Source organism: Cynoglossus semilaevis, unplaced genomic scaffold (genome assembly GCF_000523025.1).
Source record: "Cynoglossus semilaevis isolate Cse_v1.0 unplaced genomic scaffold, Cse_v1.0 scaffold1721, whole genome shotgun sequence".
In the NCBI taxonomy this organism is placed as follows: domain Eukaryota; kingdom Metazoa; phylum Chordata; class Actinopteri; order Pleuronectiformes; family Cynoglossidae; genus Cynoglossus; species Cynoglossus semilaevis.
The window spans coordinates 416822-436921 of record NW_007585111.1 but is presented as its reverse complement, the minus strand read 5'-3'; the positions used below and the strand labels follow the sequence as shown (position 1 = coordinate 436921).

At 37.9% G+C, this 20100-nt stretch overlaps 1 protein-coding gene across 4 annotated transcripts in view; it reads left to right on the top strand.

Annotated features, from left to right (window-relative positions):
• The window catches only part of znf609b (zinc finger protein 609b), a 108412-nt gene that overhangs the window by 52592 nt on the left and 35720 nt on the right, over positions 1–20100 (top strand). For 3 of the 4 annotated variants that reach the window (XM_025053564.1, XM_017030707.2, XM_008337069.3), the window contains exon 2: positions 6371–7256. In XM_025053564.1, the coding sequence (XP_024909332.1) occupies positions 6498–7256 (759 nt within the window). In that variant the 5' untranslated portion in view covers positions 6371–6497. The remainder of the gene's footprint in view (positions 1–6370; positions 7257–20100) is intronic. The other variant, XM_017030708.2, reaches the window with a different exon arrangement.

The window sequence follows — 20100 nt, the reverse complement described above, 5'->3', positions numbered from 1 at the left end:
TCGCTTAATCTTCAAGAGCCAGTCTACATTTGATCATAAAATCAATTGATGTTCTAATCAAAGACAGCACTGGCTTTTCAAGGGGATGCTTTAACTACGTGATTAGTTTTCATTTGAAAGCTGGATTTACTGGTGTGTTCCTTTGTGTGATGCCTGCTGCATCACCTTCCCACCGTATAATGTAGGGCTCTTGGCTACCACTCAGGAAAGAGGGTTTTTTTTATTCATGTAATTCATGTTCGTATAGCAGTTATCCCTTTGTCATTACACGGTTTATGATTTTGTCTCCTGCCAGCTGCCTTCATAATAAGTTGAGTGAGTGTCATTGTTATGGTACATAATTCCAGTTTAGCTTCTTTTTCTTCGTTTTCTTAAAAACATTAAGAAAAAAATCATGAAAACAACAGACTAGTTAAACAGATGGCAATTGTGATGTCAACAGTTTTTGTTTATATTTAATAAAAACATTCCTATGACCCAGAACTACCTGCTTAAACTTGGAGAACACTTAGGAAACAATTATTCATAAAATGTTGAACACTGACATTTAATAATCTCTCACAGTCCTCTAAGAAGGAAAAAGAAAATTCAGTTTATTAAAAAATCCTAATGTCAATGTTACTTAAAAACAGTTGTGCCGTAAATAACCGGGCAAGAATATTTTACCATAATGGAAAAACAAATCTTCATTGTCGAGACAATTCTTTAATGTCTTACATTGTGCTCTACGTTTCTTCATGGTGCGTGCACTGACCTAATTTTTCGGTCTGCCCTGGTCTGTGGTTTCACCACAGTGTTTCAGTGAATGTTTTCAGTGAGTGTTTACATTTGTTGTACTGCTGGTGAACCGTAAACAGCTGTCTTACAGGGCCGTGAAGCGGCTGCAGTTTGATCCAGCATTCTTTTCATCATTGGACTCCTGTCAGACAACAATGTTACCGATGCAGCAACTGTAATTAAATATAATGATTAAGTGTGACCTGCAAATATATTTTCTTCTTAGTCATTAGTTGAATTGATTCTTGTGTATTTGCAAGTATTTGCAAATGTGTATGCATTTATGTTTATATGTATGAACATATTTGTGTGTGTGTATATACAGTATATATATGTAGATATATATATTTACATATATTTCATGTATGTTTTTGTATGGAAAAGACAACCCTGCCTATAAAATCCAATCCAACTCTTAAATCAGTCATTACAGAGCACTGTAAAGTGTGTCAGTTGAGTGTCTTTTTAAATAATTTTGAATTGCTAGGCTTATGTTAGTTTTATGGGTCTCACGAGGTTTGCTCATAACAAAGCTAGTGCTGCAAGCATGGCTAGCCAAAGTCTCTCTTTTATGAGCGTTTAAAGGTACAATTACAAGGAAGTGACATGAAACACTGCAGCTTACTCATGTCTTCCATTGTCAGTCCTGTTTACCACATTTCTATTTGTGTCTTTATTACACAATCCCAGGTCATAAATGAGATTATCTTTATTTGCTTATTAGTCAGTTATTGCTTTATTAGCGGTGGCTCACTTGCTATGAGATAATCTGTGTAAAGAAAACCATCTGTCTGTGGGAAAAATTAACTAAATGTCAACTGTGTGTGGGAGTGAGTGAGTGAGTGAGTGAGTAAGGATTTGATTTTTATCTCTGATTGATTTTCTTGTAGCCTAATAAAATTCTAATAAACTTCTGGCACAAATTGAAGTTTCACATGATAAATAGACTTGGAGGCTTTTTAGTCAGTGGTGAAACACAAGTAGGAGCAGTCAGACACTAATGTCTGCCCTCTTAATGATACGTAGACCACCAGGTCACTCGGGGGGAGGGGGGGGGAGGTGATTATTATATATATATATATACATATATATATACCAGTCTTTTAAGTTAGCAAAAATAATAGTGTAACAAAACATATTTGTCAAGTATGTATGTAGTAAAAATGTAGTTGAAATGAGCTCTTATCAGTGAAGGTTTATATTTCCATCATGTTATCTGCAGTGTCATTTCCCTCCTGTCTTGACATGTTTGTCCCTTTACTGTGTTCATTTTTTCACTCCTGTCAGTTGTTGTTACAATAATGATGTTGTTCCATGCAAAAATACAGACACAACAGTATTTAGCTGAAAATGCTGATGTTGGAATTGTAAGCTGTGTCAGATTCACGCTCAGACCGGATAAATGCCATGAGGGTGTAAATGTCAAGTCCACACTTGCTTGTGCCTTTAACCTATTTCCTGATTACTGCTTTTTGCATCTTCTATATGATGTCACCCAACACCACAGTTATCTGTCTGTCAAACGTTCACAGTTTCAATTACATCAACTGCATTTCCATTATTGTGGTTCTAATCCTAATGATGACTTGACAGCTTGAAATGACCTTTTTTTTTATTCATTAGAAATAGAACACATTTTACAGTTTAATATAGTTTTAACAAATGTGTTCTCATCTTGTGGTTTACTAGACCTCAGAATTTAAGGCCCAATTAACTATGGAATAATTAGCTTGTTTGACATTACTGTGGTGTTGAGTCATACTGCTACCATTCACAGATATGCCTTTCATCATAACACATTTTTTCATATTTGTACTTTTGTAATAAAATATATACTTATATTGTTTCTTGTTTATTTTAAATTAAACATTAATATTACACTAATTTAAATGGCAAATATTTGTCTTTGTGTCAAATATAGGTATTTGACAAAAACATTTTAATAACAAACCCTCTAATAAATGGACATCTACATCTGCATTATAAATCTACAACTACAAAAGACGCATTGTATTTGTGAACAAAACATTTCAGAACATCATTATTTTGCAACTTGACTTTTTTTTCTATTTCTGTCACTTTACAGACAAATGACAGAATTTGGTTGTGTGAAGGACAATGGTTAAGTCTTTACTGCATGAACCATGATAGGAATTTTAACATGATATACGACTTCAGGTGATGAGAAATTCTAACTTATAGACACAGACACTTGAGTATACAAAATACCAGTGTGAAGACAATTGAAAATTGGACCACAAAAGGCATCAATCTATACAGTGGATAATAAGTCATTAATTCGGTCAATAATCAATGCAGAACATGTTTTTAAATGCCTAGTGTAACAATGTATTGGACGGATATCAGGAGATGATTTTTTTGCTTAAGTCAGCTGTCCTCTTGGCTCTGAACCACTGCTGACTGCTGGTACTTTATGAGCTTGTCCTGCCAATAGTAGCAACAAATATTCTGGGTTCCTGTTCTCTAGAGAACAGTTTGATTGGTGCATAGTAAAGACTGTACACGCAGAATGGTTTTCCCTTTATCGTCATGTCTTCATAGTTAAAATTGTATAGCATTACAAATGTATTGAAATACATTGAATAAACATTGTTTAACGAGAAAGCACACATATTTTAAGAAAGAAAAGCTACACCCATCTGGTTTCATTTCCATTTGTATTACTATGACTTTGTTGTTGGCTCAGCCCAAGAGCTTCTTCAAATCCCTCACTGTTCAACCAGTTGATGCTTGTTTGATATACACAGCCACAACTATGCAGGGCATGCAGCAGATATTTTAGAAGTGTAAAACTCCCCTCTTTAAGCTTATTATAAACCACATTCCTCCCAGGGTTTCTGCAAGGGAAGTAACTTTGCTGTAGCGTTTTTCAGTTCTTAATGAGATCTGGCTCAGTGGGAGCTGAGATGAGGCAATAATCATTATGACTATATGTACCTCAATAAAAAATCATCATAGTGTTGTGAAAGGTTTACGGTGGTAATTAAAGCAGGGACAACTGAAAACAAAAGCCCGGGCCAAGTTTCATAACAGTAAATATGCATGTATTATGTCTGCAGGAAGGCTTATCTTTAAAAGGGAAAGATTTTACTTCTCAGCACAGACTGTGCTGGAAGATTTTCATTTTCTAATATTCCTAATACCATTATGTTCATGTTGACACAGGCCTGCTGAAAGAATGTTTTTGATCAGGTCTGAGCTAAAGAATTTAAGTTGTTAGAGTAACCTTTTCTCTTGTGTGTTGTTGCTCTCTGCCACTTATATGAACACAGAGTAACTGATGATTTAATTTGTGTGAATGAATGCACAGATGTTGCCCTGAAAGGAAAAATTATTACTCAGGTGCTGATTTTCAGTTGTGTTCCATGGGAAATCACCCATATCATACGCCCCCCTCCACCCTGTCTTTTCCCGCCTACAATTTCAAGGTGGGCTCACCCGTATGTGGCCCCTATGATAGATAGCTGAATGAAACTGGATCCCTGAAAAAAGACCAAGCACTCCAGGAGATGCACAGCCTGCATGCCTTTCCCTCAATGGGGCTCTCATTGGGACATTTCCTCAGTTGAGCCTTGTTCAAAGGGGCTTGCGCTGCAGCCCTGATGAAGGGCAGTACAGTAGGTCAACTGCCGATAGAGTTACAACCTCCCTTTTGTGGAGGTGTAGGACAAATTAGACCTTACAACTGTTTACCCAGCCACACAGGGACAGCTGCATCTCCCCACCCTCTGAAACCTGCCACTGAGTTTTGTTCCTTTGGGGAACCATCTGTGAGGAACAAGCATGCACCGCAACAACAGTTTTACCTCTGCTCGGGGGTTGATATGAATGGCTTCTTAACTGAATCACTGTGGGCTTGGTGCATTATGTGATCCAGCTGCCATTTTGGGCAGAGTAGTGGTTGAGGGAAGGAGATTTCACCAGCTCGTCCCTAGTTAGTGGGAACGACCCTGATCTATAGCCTTGGCTACAGCACTTAAAATCTCTTTATATTTTGCATTTTGTAGAATATCTTTGTATTTCTTAACTCATAAAGCTTAATGACCAAATAAACATATCTATCGTGCTTAAAGATAGATAGATAGATAGATAGATAATAACATATTACAAAAATGAGAACCAGTATTGAGCTGTTGTTGTGTTTTGCTGTGGTGTTTCTCAGTTTTTGCGTTACCCCAAGGTCTTCATTCTAAGGATGTTGTTATTCTTTGTGTTTTTGCAGCAACATGAGATGTGATCAATAATTCTCAGTTCAAGGTACTTATGCGCACAAGGAATCGTCTGTCAGAGTAGCATACGCTGCTTGTGTCTGGTGTTGGCAGACCCCTTACATTTACCATAATCCTCAGTGACACTACCAAAATTAGTCATTGTTATTATTTTTGACATTGATTGTATAAATAACATATAAAAATGATATTGTAAATATGTCAGACCACTTCACCAGATCACACAGAAAATGAGAGCGAAAAGAAAACCATTTATGGTAACAGTGCGTTTCACTTGGCTGCTGGTTGTGCCAACGCTACAGCCGTCATCATTTGAAATAATGATTCTCTTTTACCACTTTGTTGGATCAATCACAAATCTTACATGCTATGTTACTGTCTACACACACACAACAAATCATGTTCTGGTGTTATTACCCCACAATATTCATCTAAACTCACCTAAACAGGAAGCAGCCCCAGTAAATAAGCTCTGCGAACAGACAACAGCAATGGAAGAAATAATAGTAAACAGATGGAATAATCTGCACACACCATAACAATCATACAATTTACAACTCAGGGGTTTAGATGAAGCCCTTGGTCTATGCCTTGAGCATTGAGTCATTTTGCTGCCATGTAAACAACCACTGTTGTATTTTCTGTCCAAGGATTTAAACCCCATTTAAAATGAGAACATTCTTTTAGTACCCTCACTTTGTCTGCAGAAACATCACCCAAATTGGATACAGCTGGCTTTGGTGCAGGAATGTAGTAATTTTTGACATAAAGATGTGAAACACATTGACCTCTGGGCTCTATTGTGCAAACAAGTACAATTAACTGGATTTCTCCTGGGATGCACGCTGACTCATTCAGGTTTTTAAGCTCCTCTGTTAATGCAAGATTACCACTGTGCTCTTGAGTTGAAAAGCCGTGGCTCTATGATCCATGGGGAGGGGGATGAGGGATGGGTGAGAGCAGTTACTCCTTATTTCCTTATTTATCAGCAGTGACACTATCAGTGAGGCCTTATGAATAGAGAGCCAGTCATTCAGAACAGTGGGGCCACCTTGGCTGTCAAAGCAGAATTTAAGCAACATTTCCCAGTGTTGCCATGGTGACTGTGGGAAGTGATTAAGAAGAGAGGGTTTTTAGCGCAGTGCTGCCACAGAAGTGGGTATTACCATAGTGGTTTGCACAGTGATCACCAGAGAATTACTGGCTTAGATCACACAATTTTACTTTTGTTTCGTGCTCAATGAAATTTTCAGTTACATGGTGGCAGAACGGGTGGTTTTTGTGTGTGTTTGAATAAAGAGATATATGACTGTTTTTCTTTCTTCTTGTCTCTCTCTCTCTAGGGAATATGTGGTTAAATGGAACAGAAACAAGTACACCGTGAGGATTCTTTATCCCTTGCCCCAGGAGCCCAACCATCTGAGAGGGTGTTGGACGTCAGTGAGGCAATCCTGGGCCGTTGGCACTAAAATGTCCCTAAGTGGTGGCACTGCAGGCGGGAAAGGTGTGGACTCTAATGCGGTGGACACTTATGACAGCGGGGATGAGTGGGATATCGGTGTTGGAAATCTGATTATTGACCTTGACGCTGACTTAGAGAAAGATAAACTTGAGATGTCTGGTACCAAGGACAGCATGGCAGCACCACCTAGTGCAGTGGCAGCGTTGCCCGACAACATCAGGTTCGTTAGTCCAGTGTCTGGAACCCAAGGCAAGGAAAGCAAATCTAAATACAAGCGCAGTAAAAACTCTAAAGACAATAGTAGCAAAGCTTCAGCAGGTGATATGGGTAAAAAAGAAACCCCAGGACGGACTCAGGGGGAGCCGACCAGTACAGCAGCGGGAACAGGAGCTGCTGGCACTAATTCCATCTCTGGGAGGAACATGGAAAAGGGAGGCAAAGCCTCTCGGGGTGTTATGAGTGGTAAGAAAGAAAAGGACGGGGCTAGTGGGAAAAATAAGAAGGACAAAACAGATGGAGCCCCGGTCGTTGCAATAGCTGCTTCGGAGATGGATGTTGTGTCTCAAGCCCAAGTTGCTCTGGGGAATAGTCGTAATGCATCCTTTGAGAACACACAATCAACAGACTTGGCAGAAGCCAATCAAATGGGGAATATTGCACTTGAACAAGTTGGGATAGTACCAGCATTATCCACTAAAACTGAACCAGAGGAGGTGGAGAATGGTAGCAGTGATTGCAAGACAATAAAAAAGGTGAAAAATGAAAAGGTAAGTGGATTTTATTTGATTTGTGTTTTCAGACCGAGGCCGTCATTTTCTCAGGCTTTTTAAGGATAACATAAACATCTTCCTAATGTTTGGTTTGCTTTTAGAAGTCGTTCGTTTTTAGAGATGTGATGTGTTTGCAGTGATACATTTTTGAATAAAAATGTTTATTATTTAGTCCATTATAACTACACTAAAACTATAACTACAACACAAAGTGTTTCACTGAAACACTTTCTGTGCTCTCCAGCCTTTTGTTTTGGATAATTGAAGTTGTTTGTTTAATTACAAATGTTTTCACTATTTGTTGGTTTTCTTTCAAGGCAGCTGTGATTTTTAAGCTGCATTTGTCTTTCTTTAATAACACTGTTTGGCTGTCAGCAGATTGGACGTTGTGTTGTGAAATACATTAGGGGAGAACATTGAAAAGATTTTAGAGTTCTTTATGACAGCCTGTCACAGCAGTCACAGAGATGCTCTCCCTCCCCTGCAGCTGTCTGACATGTGATCTATAATAAATATGTACGGGTCTTTTTTTATTACCACTTTGTGAAGCAAGGGCCACCCTTGAGTTCTGTTTCCAATGCAGTGAATGATTTTATCTTTATATCCGTAAAAGGTCGTTTATATAGATTCTAAAGTAACTACGTAATTCAGGAAGTTAAAAGATTTATGTCAACCATTCAAGTATAATTATAACCAAATGCCACTCTGCATAGTCAGCAGAACTGAATGACTAATGAAAATAATAGCGATGCCAGTCACTGTGTACAACAGGTTATGGTTGTACAGTAAATGTCACATGCCGTTCCACCTCTCTCCTTGGCACAATTTCTACACCGATGTTGTCGTGCTAGAACGATGTGTGAAGCTGTTTCACCCACACTTATCTTGTTCACTCAGAGTTGATCTATTGCTTTGTCTATTGTACGCCTCATAGCAGTCTTTTCATGCTCTCACAGTAGAGAGACAGTGGAGCAGGGAGGTGCTGAGAACTGTTTTTGTCTGTCACCGTGTTCCATTCTTAATCCCACAAGCCTCAGTAATGCCTGCTGGAGCAGTGTGTGGGGGAGGGAGCTGGTGCAAATCACGCCTTCATTGGTTTTACTGCTGTCCTGGAAGTGGTGTGGGGGATGGGCTGCGTGGAAGCTTTCCTTATTCCTTAAATCCAGGACATAGACATGGAAGAAAGCCCAGCAAGATCTTTGTCGCAGTAATAGTGAATAATAATGATTGTACTGTATGTTGTGGCCTCTGAGGGAGAACTGCATACATTGGTTGACAGCAGTAAATAAGAAGGGAAGGCCACCACTGCTTTCAAACAGCTTACCTGTAAAATATATCCTTGATGAATGAAAAAAGAATTTTATTGCTTAACACAACATAATTATTTTTTAGGTCACTGTGAATATTTCTTATTAAACCACATGAAGAAAGTCATTCAATTCAAACCACATTTTTAAAAAAGGAAACCTTAAGTCAGATGAGATGCAGAATCAGAGTTGTAGTACAACTGTAGTAAAAATATTCCCAAGTGCAGCGTTAACACATCTGATCTGATAAAAGAAAAGGTGCAGTCAAGACAAACAAGTCATCATATTAGATATCCAAGAAAATGTCCATTCATTCATGCATATAGTGCTATTTTGCAACAGTTATGTATTATAAATAGTGGTAAATTAATAAAACCACGACTATTTCTACTACAGTTTGTTGTTTGTAAATTTACACCTGCCAACTTAAAGGTTGATGGTTGGACTGCATCTACGCTCTGCTCCCAACCTGTCAAAAAAACAAAGTACTGTGTCAGTAACGACAACTAGAGTAAAACTGTGCAATGTGGCTGTGCTAACAACTACACTTGTGATGGTGAACTGTGATAAAGGAAAAGAGCCAAACGTTATTCATTTTTATCCTATAGTTGGAAGCTGGAAGTAGACACTACATATAAAAAATATAGTCTGAATGTTCCCCACTGACATCAACAAAGAACATAACCTGAAATGTACTGTCCTGTCTTTTTACAAGACAAATGACGTTCTTGTGAAGTTAAGAATGTCTTTTATTCAAGTGTTTATCTTGTTTATGTGTACATTCCCCCTGAGCAGAGAACACTGACATGCTGTACTGTAGTAGTTCAAAGTTCTGTCAATCTCTGGATGTACTATTTATGACAAATCCCAATGGTGGAATTATTAATATTGAAAAATGTCAAGAAAATATTCCAAAGTATAACTCAAAAATAAGCTTCAAAGAGTTGCTGGATTATAGTCGTTTCTGTGCTTCTTGAAGGTCAGGAGTTGATTTCAAGTCTTCGGTAAAGTCTTCGTCCTCAACTAAATGTGGACTACCTCTACGGTCGCAATCTAATTGCCAGTTGTGTAAGCCATAGACTTGAAATGAAATGCTGGTGAAAAATGGAATTTTAAGATCAAGCTGCACCAGTGAAATGAAAAAAATGTTAATTGTGTCCAAGTCTATCGACTGTGTATTAGTGCAACGATGAGTGGATTTACAGTGAATCACATTCTATGGATCTGTCAAAAAGAAATGATCTTATTAATTTCACAAATGATTTATTGCAGTTGATAGGTTAATTTTAATCTAATAATAATCCATTCAACTGGCAACTTCCATTGCCTTTTTTTAAACTAACAATTGTGTAAGTCTAAATGTAACCAGTAACATGCCTGCCTAAAAGCACTAGCTGCTGCTACATGGCAAGGCGCAATCAGGGCATTAATCAGTATATGTCTCAGTTGCAATCTTGTTCTCCATGGTAGAGGTGTTAATAGCATGGCTACATTGTCCGTGTCCTAAGTTAAAGCTCCCCAAAGCGTTTGCTCTCAGATCCTGAATAAATCATCCCTACCTCCTCCGTACAAGTGCTAACCACCTCTGAGTGCGTCTCACTCTCCCACCTCTCATTATACAAATCTTGAGGAGTGAGGCATTCGTCAGCTGCCTCAGCTTGCTGCTGGCCTCAATAACTGGAGCAGCTCTCATGGAAAATTACATTGGCAGTGTTACTCTGTAAAAGGAGAGTGGGGGAGGGAGGGTGGGATGGATGGAGAAAGAAAAGGCTGCACTTAAATGAAAGAGCAAAGCGGCTGTACTGCACCACTGCTGATGTCCAGCTCAGAGAGGAGGGTTCTCTTCAGAGAAATGGACTTCTGTCTCTTAGTCTTTGACTGTCACGGACCAACTATGTCTCACTCCTTTGAACAAGTTCCTGGTTTAAATGTCTGGAGTTAAGAAAACACTGACACAATTCTTTTAGCCAGGTAAAAAAAAAACATACTCAAAGATTCTTGCTACAAAGATGTCGAGACCATAACCTGTTTCCCCAGTAGAGCAGGATCTACCAGTAGAGTACCAGTATTAGAAGCAATAAAAATATATACATATACATATACATATAAAACCCTGAGTATGACATGTATTGTATAAACAAAGTATGTTTAGTTTATATAAATAAATATGTATACATGTATACAAAAATGTATACATACCCTTCATATACTACACTTTTAATGATGTGGGTTTGCATCTTACTTTCAAAGAGTGTGTATGTGAGTGCTCCACAATTCCTGTTAATGTCTAATTGATGACAAATAGCGATAAATGACATTAGCGACATTTTTATTATTATTATTATTTCAATATAGCAAACATCAGACAGGAGGTTAGACAGGTTAGCTTGAATTATCCTGTAGTTAATACACAACCATACCCAGCATGGCGTACCTTCCAGCGGCTGCAACCACGATTGATTTCCTCTCTGAAATACTTCTGCTTGGTAATAACCTGAGCTAATTACGTTTGACATTTCAGTTCCATTTTAGCATAAGACTTGCCACCATAGTTGTGATCAAGCACTTGTTAAATGTGTGCAAGATTGCTGGAAAAAATTGCTCTTAACTTAGTGATCTTTTAATTACTGACTACCTGTAATTAGAGGAGCAGAAGTAAACAGTCTGTATATGTTGAGAAATCATAGCATGAATTATGTATAATCCGTGATTTATAGGTGTTAGTACCCCTGCCTCGTCACCTCTGCTCATTTGAAGACTTCAGCCTCACAGAGTTTATCACTGCTGCAGAAGGAAAACATTTTGACACTAATTGTTACTAATGAAGGAAAACATTTTGACACTAATTGTTTTCCATATCTGCCCTCAGCTGCTGCCTTCACTGTAATGTGAAATGTTGTGAACTCACAGACAAATGAAAACAGGAGACTATAGAGTATAAAAGTCAGGTCAGGGAAGTTGTTCACAAACAAACAGCTGTTGAAATCAATATAAAAGCTGTTAAAGCAACATTCCTATGTTTTCACCCACGGATTCTTTTCAGTAGAGTAACTTTCCTGTCATGCATACCACACATTTTCAAGGTTTACAGAACCTTGACATGCTTGTGCAAATCAGCAGAGTAATGAGCATACTGCAAATACTGTCAGTATGTGCGTCCAAGGCATAGTTCAGTCATTTATTTACATAAACTAAAAAATAATTTTCTCATTTGTGAATTCTTAAAAGCATAAGTGGAAAAGACTTATATTAGTTTTAGAAGAATTTATATGCTTTTAAAAAACGGAACTGACCAAAAAAACGTTCTGTGTAAAATAAATGTTTTTATAAAGTAATGCACATGGCTTGTGTTCCACTCTCAAGCTTCTGTATTTTCAGTAAACATATTTTGTTTGACACATTTTTAAACCAACAATTCCAAATATAACATTTATTTTAAAATATTGTAAAGTTTTTAATTTTAATTTACAAATGATATCAGCAATATAATGATATACCAGATTCTTTGTTTCAAAAAGGCACAATGTGGAGATAAAAACTTGGAGGGTTTTTTTAAACATATGATTATCAAAATCATTAAATAAAAACAAAAACCACAAACAGTCATTATACCAACAGTATAATGAAGTTAAAGCACTGTCTAAAGCCTACACTTACAGTTATTGAATTAAACAATAGTCTCTTTAAACACACAGATGATCTTTTGTTTACGTACATAAAAAAAAAAAAATCTTAGGAAAAAAATCAAAAGGTGTAAGAGAAGGAAAACAAACAAAGCCTCTGTCACGTTTGGTCTCTTTACCCCTATGAGCTTTCCACAAGGTGTGTTGTGCTGTGTCTGGATCGTCTTACTGAAAGGGAGGGGGGATGGGAGCAAAAGGCTTGTACAACTAATTCAGCTCATGAAAGACTTATGCAGCTGTCTTCCATTGTCAGCCTGCACATTTCCAGAGTGCCTCATTTCGCCTCCCTATGTGTGAGGAGCCAGAGAATGGAGCGAGGAGAGGAAAGATCTAAAGTAAGAAGGAGCAAAGACAAAAAGACTGAGGAGACGAGCAAACATGGAGGCTTTCATTGCACACTCAGTGTAAGCTCATTCTGCTTTTTCCATTTAAAACTGCGGTGGTTGTGTGGTTGGACCATGGTCTAATAATAAACCATGAGCCTATTCAGATTCAGTGTGTAGTATGCAGACAGATAGAAAAGAGGGCTCTGCTGTGGTGAGAGGGGAGAGAGGGCATATAAGGGGTAAGGGGGTTGTACGCTAAAGAACTGTCTGAGCTGAGGTTGGGGGGGGGGGGGGGGGGGGGGGGGGGGGTTGAACAGTGTTATGAATGGATAGAGTCTTTAACCCCCCAACACTCTGAATAGTTTGTCACAGGCTGCTGCGGCTGTATGTGGAATGAGAGGAACTGGCTGAGAGCTCTTGGATTCCTGAATCCTTGAGGCATGTGGTCTGATTAGCAGAACAAAACCCACACAGTGGGGAGGAGCAGACTTGGCCCCGACGTACCCCCCACCCCCCAGCTGGAATTCTCTACCAGAGAAAAAGGGAAGAGGTGGTTGAAGGGTTTCTACAGTCTAACTGATGTTGTAAAAGAGTTTTTTTTTTCTGAAGTACTCATCTCAGCACAGTTTCTGTTGTTTCAGTCACCTGAAGGGGATTTCTTCCTTGTTTTCACTGAAATGTGGGTGTGTTCTGGTTCACCTTGGTAATAAAAGTATGAAAAAACATGTAAGAAACATTATGGGTTAGGGAACAGATGCACTGTTTTGTTTGCAGGAGTGATTATAAAAGGAATTAGGTATCTTGCTTTTCTACTTAGTGCTTTTCAAAATGTAATTTTAGCACTTTCCAAGACTCAATGTTCCTGTTGTAAAATCCCCTTATGCTAATGCTGACGTTTGGCTCTCAAAATCTTGTTGCTACATTGGTACGTTACAATTGACAATGAAGTTATTTTAGTCTCTAATAATAATTTTATATATGTCTGTCTAATACTCAAAATTTTGGAATTCGCTGGAAGTACGAAGTTTCATACGTGAGGTTCATAAGGTGCCTAAAGTTAATTAAATAGCCGTTGAAAAAGGTTGGGTGAAGAACTTTGTTTATCTCAGGGTTTGTCAGTCGTCAATAAGTACAAAAAGGAGCAGTTGCAAAATACAAAGCTGGTTTACATCGTACATCCTCTTATGACATTGATAAGATAAAACTATGAGCCGGAGGAATGTTTGTCTCCTCGATATATTAGATCTGCACTTCTTTTTTACTGCCAGTTCCACAACGTTACAGAGGTAGACAAGTGAGCAAACACAAATAATACCTAGTCTATTTTTTAAGTCTGTAAGATGGTATTGTTTGGAGTTTAATGCGGGCGGAGGGCAGGGGGGTCGTCATCTTGTTACTTTCTGGCTGAGGAGCCTCTCTGGGCTTATCCCTCTCATTACATTTTGCTAGATGTCAAAAGGCTGTCTGCCAAAAATAGAGCAGCAGTCCATGTTTCAGTGCCAGAAACTGGAGGAGCAAGTGTGCAGGGCCTTCCTCTGCTTGCTGTCTTGCCTAAAAGCCAATCTGAAGAGGTCAGCCTCTAGAGAACAGCTTTTATAAAAACTCAATCTTGTGGTTATTAGGCCCATTTGTGAAGAATAAATGTATATCATCTGCTTAAACATAAAACATGGTTCATTCTTTAGAGAATCAACCAACAGTGCGAGGTTGTGCTTTGTTTAATGTCATGTATGCATTTAATTTTTCATGGTTCTGTGTTTATAAAGTACATGTATTCTTTGAAGCTTTAAAGTACAGATCTGAGATGAAAGGATTTTCCTTTTCTCTATTCTAATCCACACAGTCAGCCTGGCCCTTGTGATTATTTCTGCCCCCTTTCTCCTTTCGTCTCTTTGAATGCAGGGCCTTTCTAATTTACCCTAAAAGGCTTTCAAAAGGGGATTATACCACAGATAGAAATTAAAGGGAGAACATGTTTGTCCTTTGGGACCAATGTCAAACATTTATGATTTGAGGGATGCTCGGTCAATGTAAAACTGCATTTGTAACAGCTGCGATTGGTTTCACTTCCAAACATCTGACAAAATGCTTTATTGACAACGTTGCGTGGACAACTGCGTTTACTCTGTGGTTGCTATGTATGATTTCTCAATGCATCAACAGGGAAAGGAGTACCACTGGGGAAAAACATTTATACCATTTGGTTATGCTCAACTTTACTTTATTTACTGGGTATGACTGTGTTAACAGACAGGTTGAGCTACCTTTAATCAACCTTTAATCCATTACCTATTTATTCAGTCCAGACTGTAGTTGACTGACGCTGTCCTTTAGTCTTGAAATCAATGCTGGAATTGTGGATCATTCACAGAATCCTGAGGTATGGTGCTGTTTTTCTTCGAGGAATTTATTTTGTACGAGTTCAGTAGGACTAATGAATTAGCATGGGCATCAGAAGTCATGTTTAAAGCATGTTACACACCGCCCTTTGCAACAATTTGGTGCTCAAAACATATAACATTATTGGGTTGTATTACAATCACAAAAATACACATTTGTCTGATTTGGTTGTGATGGAATGTGCTTCTCTTCAGGCTCACTTTTGTTTAGTGTTAGCGTAGGATTTTTTTTTTTTAAAGTTATTTAAAAATTCGTGTTGCAGAGTTTCTCACACTAAAGCCCTTCATGTTCAAAAGAAGAGAACACCATCTGTCCCTGAACTCAGCCTCAGTCCAATTTAATGCTTAATTACCATGTACTCTCCTAAATCCTTACCCCATTCTACTACTCTTAAACAGAACCAGATAAATTATTTAGTGTGAGAACAGTACAAGAGTTCACTGTTAACACGCACACTCTGACGGGTTTTTTTCTCACTCGCTGCCAAGTCCTTTCCTACTCGATGACATGGAACTATTTGACTTTGGCTTTAATGTTAGGTCATGGTTGTTATGTGACGTTTTAAATTTATGCAGCTGGCAGTGGCTCTTTGATAAGGACCTGACTTGGCATGGAAGGAACGGGGGTATTAGCCTAACAAAATGGAGAGAGCTGCGGTGAAATCATTTTTAGAGGAACAGCTGTATTAAGCAGTTTTACACTGCTGATGATTCAACTGAACAACATGTACAAAGTGCATCTCGTTCTAGTTTTTAGGTCTAAGCAAGAGTAATAAATAATAGGTCAAAGCTTTATCTGTTGGAGAATTTTAAGTATAAATTACAGATTGTAATAATCTTTGAAGTAGGCACACTTGATGTAGCTAATTAGTAACTAGTAACAAGTTTTTAATGCTAGTAGTGGCACTTGCTAGTTTTCCGCAGCATATACCTCTCCTTACAAAGTGATTGCATGCCACTGCTTCTTGGTCTCCAGTGAATGGGGGTTTGATTTTCTCCTTCTATTTCCTCTCTTTAAACAAGAGCACAGCATGCATCAAAGTCACCCCTGCCGCGGCACACTTCTTTTTATGAATGCTGATCTGCTCATGGAGAGACTGCATTACTGTCCTAGAATACAGAAAGAGTCCCCTCTCAGGTTAGTGTTCATCTTGTGTGTGCTCGGCTCATTCCTCTTCCAGAATCATTTAACTTGTATTACGATTAAAAAAATAATAGTAATAGAAGAGTTTGTAGAATTTTCTATGTTGTTAATAGTCTCGTAAACGCTCACTAAAAATGTACCTTACTAAACCAGTCTATATATTTAAGTACAACATTACATGTTAATATTGCAATAAATATTCATTACAGGAAATCCAGGTGGTTATCAATCTACTGGACTCGCGTACATCAACGTCCAAGCAATCACTCTTCCTGGGGTCAATAATTACATTTATGATGAATGACATTTTATTTTCATTATACATGCAAAAATAATGCTCTAAGAAATACATGTATTTAAAGACGACATCGCATTTAAACAACACTTCATTTCTAAAAATAATGCTCTAAGAAATACATGTACTGTATTTAAAGACGACATCGCAAGCTTGTTGTTTTTTGGACCAATGTTTGACTGATTATCATAATAAAGGGCTAATAATACATGAATAGTGACTGTTTTTGTTAGGAGGATATGAATAATAGTCTTATCACAGTGCAAATCTTTATGTGAATACTATGTGCACGGTGCTGTTTTTAACCCATCACCTTGTGAATCTCTAGACTAAACAGCAGCTCTTAAATTCCCAACAGTTCTACTGTGTTGACTGTGTGGACTCTTAAATGTGACTGTTGGGAGACTGGTGTTGAAAAGGTAATTCACTGCTTCTGTAGAGAGTCAGAACAGCTGTAATATGCGGTTGAAAATTGCAAGATTAAAGAGGTTGACAGGGTTAGAAACAAAAACAAGCCAACACTGACTATGTGGGTCAGTAAGGCTGAAAAGACCTGCAGATTCAGAGATATTAAGGTGACTTCCTCTTTCAATAGAATCCTGTCACGTTCTTCATTTGATGACTTGATATCACCAAGATGATATTTGCAATGTACAACATTCACATCAGCTCCTTCAGAAGTCACTCTCTAAAATGTGATATTTAAAAAAACCCACTACTATCAGTTATTATTGTATTGTTTTCGCAAATATTTGAACATTACCCTGCATCATTATTTCCAAATGTCCCACAGGAAAGTCAATGGTCTCTGTGTTGTGATGAGATTAGATTATATGTCATGGCATCAATAAAGGTGAAGTTACAGTGGAAATGAGCTTCTCTTTGGCGCAGAGGCAGGGGACTTGTTCAAGTCCGTGGTGATGAGCTGAACTCACGCTTTTCAATTATATTTCGTGAGACGGGGGAGGGGGCTGTGTCCATCTGGAAAACTAAATTATATTTAATCATATCCATTAGGTTTATGTTTCCCTAGTAGAGAGGGACATTTTGTTGTTAAATCCATTTACTGGAGTCATAAGTCAGGATTATTGTGACGTTTTTATCCTGTTAATAATACAGTATGTCCAAAGATATTACTTTTGAGCGCCCAGCAGTTTGGGGAGTATTAGGCAGTGTAACCTTTGGATTAAAGCTCAATGATTTAAATGTTCTGCTTCATTGTAGATTTTATAGTCATATTTTTAGTGCAAATGATGGGATTTAATGCACTTGGTGAAGTGCATCATAGCTCTTGAATTTTACAAAATCATGTCACGGTAACTAATGACAGTTTGATCATACACAGTCCTTTGTTATGTGTTGGGTTGAGACATAAAAATGGCCAATTAATTTCAGTAAATGCAATTAATCATGAATTCACTATACAGTATTATCTGCCATTATAAAGTCATTTAATCAAGGGGTTCAGTCCTACTTCAGGTGATACTTACCGTATCGGTTGAAATAAACTTAGATGTCAATGTCGCTTAAATCTTAGCATCAGTTTGATTTCCTGGACCATATGCATAGATTTCTGTTAATATTTAATGTTGAACTGTGAGATGAATGTAATAAGTTTTCCTTTGAAAGCCAGAAACTGAAAAACCAAACTGACTCAAAAAGGTTTTAATATTCTTTGTGATATTGCCTGTGAGTATTTTTTCCCGCTCTCACCACAGATCTAGAGTCAGCTATTAAATATAAAGTTCTGTCCTGGCAAACTGTAAAATATAAATGTGCTTCTAAAACCTTGCTGTAAAACGCAAACAGTGGCAAGATTGAGACATTTATTTTCTGAATAAAACTAAAAGCATGGACTAGACCATAAAATGTTAAATTGCTGAAAGAGTTCTTGGGCAACTGTGGAGACATCATCTGTGTTTATAGACAGCAGCTGGAGATGGGGCGCAGTGGGATGACAATGACTGCACTGACTGTTTTTATCAGAGCATTAGCAGATTAGACACTCAAACTAACTGGGTAATCAGACTCTAACCGGCTGCAGCAGACAGCAAACCTCTGCTCAGCAGCTGGCACCGATCGAGTGTGGATTTGTGTTAAAGTGGGTTTCACTTTACGTCTTTGAATGTGACATTCCCACAGCTTGATTTATGGTTTACTTAGTTTGTGAACTGAATCAAATGGTTTCAAAACTAAGTAACCATTTAGTTTTCCCTTTGCATATAAAAATGCAGCATACAACTGCAGTATTAATCACTGGTTTCTTTGGAAAGTACTTTAATAAAATAAAGCTGCCCACTGTTCACTTTGGTGATGGGTTAAATGCAGAGGTCACATTTCGTTGTGTGCAGTGATGTGTGTCACAATGTCACAATGACAAGGAGTTCACTTTCCTTCCTTAATAATAACAAAATAATTAGGAGCATATCAAGCTTTAAACACCAACCTAAAGATGAGTCATATAAAGTGTAATTCTTTTAATGTCTCTGTCCATGTTTTATCTGAAATACCAACATTTATTGAAACTGTCATGGTTGTTGACATCAACCCCAAATATTTTGTTAACTTCATTGCAAGTGATTTTTTTCGTTTGATTTTGTCTCATAGCAATACAAAAAATAAGGTTATCATTTCAATATGCCTAAGTAACTGCAATACTAATTCAATCAGCAGCAACAGTACCAGGAACCGTTCTTAAAGGAAATCATACATTGGGGCATTTGTTGTAAGAACATACTAAGAAACCTGGAGGTGACGATCACCGTGGCTGTGCATTTTCTAACTTGAAACAAGTTTGTGTTGCTATGCTATGTTTTAGCAAAAGCAGCTGTATTAAAGTAAAACCCATCACTGAGATAGTAATAAGAATAATAGTAGTAATAAGAATAATAATCTCAATGCTGCAAAATGCAGTAAAAATGTATCTTTTAGATAAAGGAGTAAATGAGAGCATCAGTATTTTATAAAGGCACTGACAAATTAATCCACTTAGGAGCTGAATGACGAACAAATACCAGAAAACTGCAAAGGAGTTTATGTGTGGTATGTGGTTGTGTGAGTCGTTACACCTCTGTGCTCTTATTGTTTGGATCTTAGGAAGCATTCACGAACTTAGAGCTGCCTGCTTGTAATTAGATCACATGAGATAAATGTCAAAATGCCAGACCTAAACCGGGTGTGAGCTGTTGGCCTCTGGCAGGGACCACATTATCGTCAATGTGGAGCTGGGGGTGACTGGTATTTTGCTGCTTTTTTGCAACTATCGTAGCAGAGTCAATGTCTGTGCAGTAATGAGAGAAGAAAAATTAAAAAGTCATCAGAAATGACAATACTATTTTCTGATCACCATTGCGAAGCCACATGTCACCACATGTTTTTGATTTAGTGTCCTGGGAATGTTTGAGGGCTCAGTGTGTGTATGTTGTTCTGCCAAAGTGCACTCGACCGAGTCGTTTTAAAACCTTTCAAACAGCTTTTCATGTACATTTGACTCCAGTCCAAGTGGCTTGTTTTGGCATGTTTTAAACCCCAGACATGACTTCTCACGTAACTCCCAGGATTATGCCTAAATCATGTTCATGCTATAATTATCTAAACATGTCACGGACATGCTGCGAGGTTCAGAAAATAAACCATGGCGTAATGTATCATTCGGTGCTCTTTTGCTGACATTGTCTTTTTAACTAT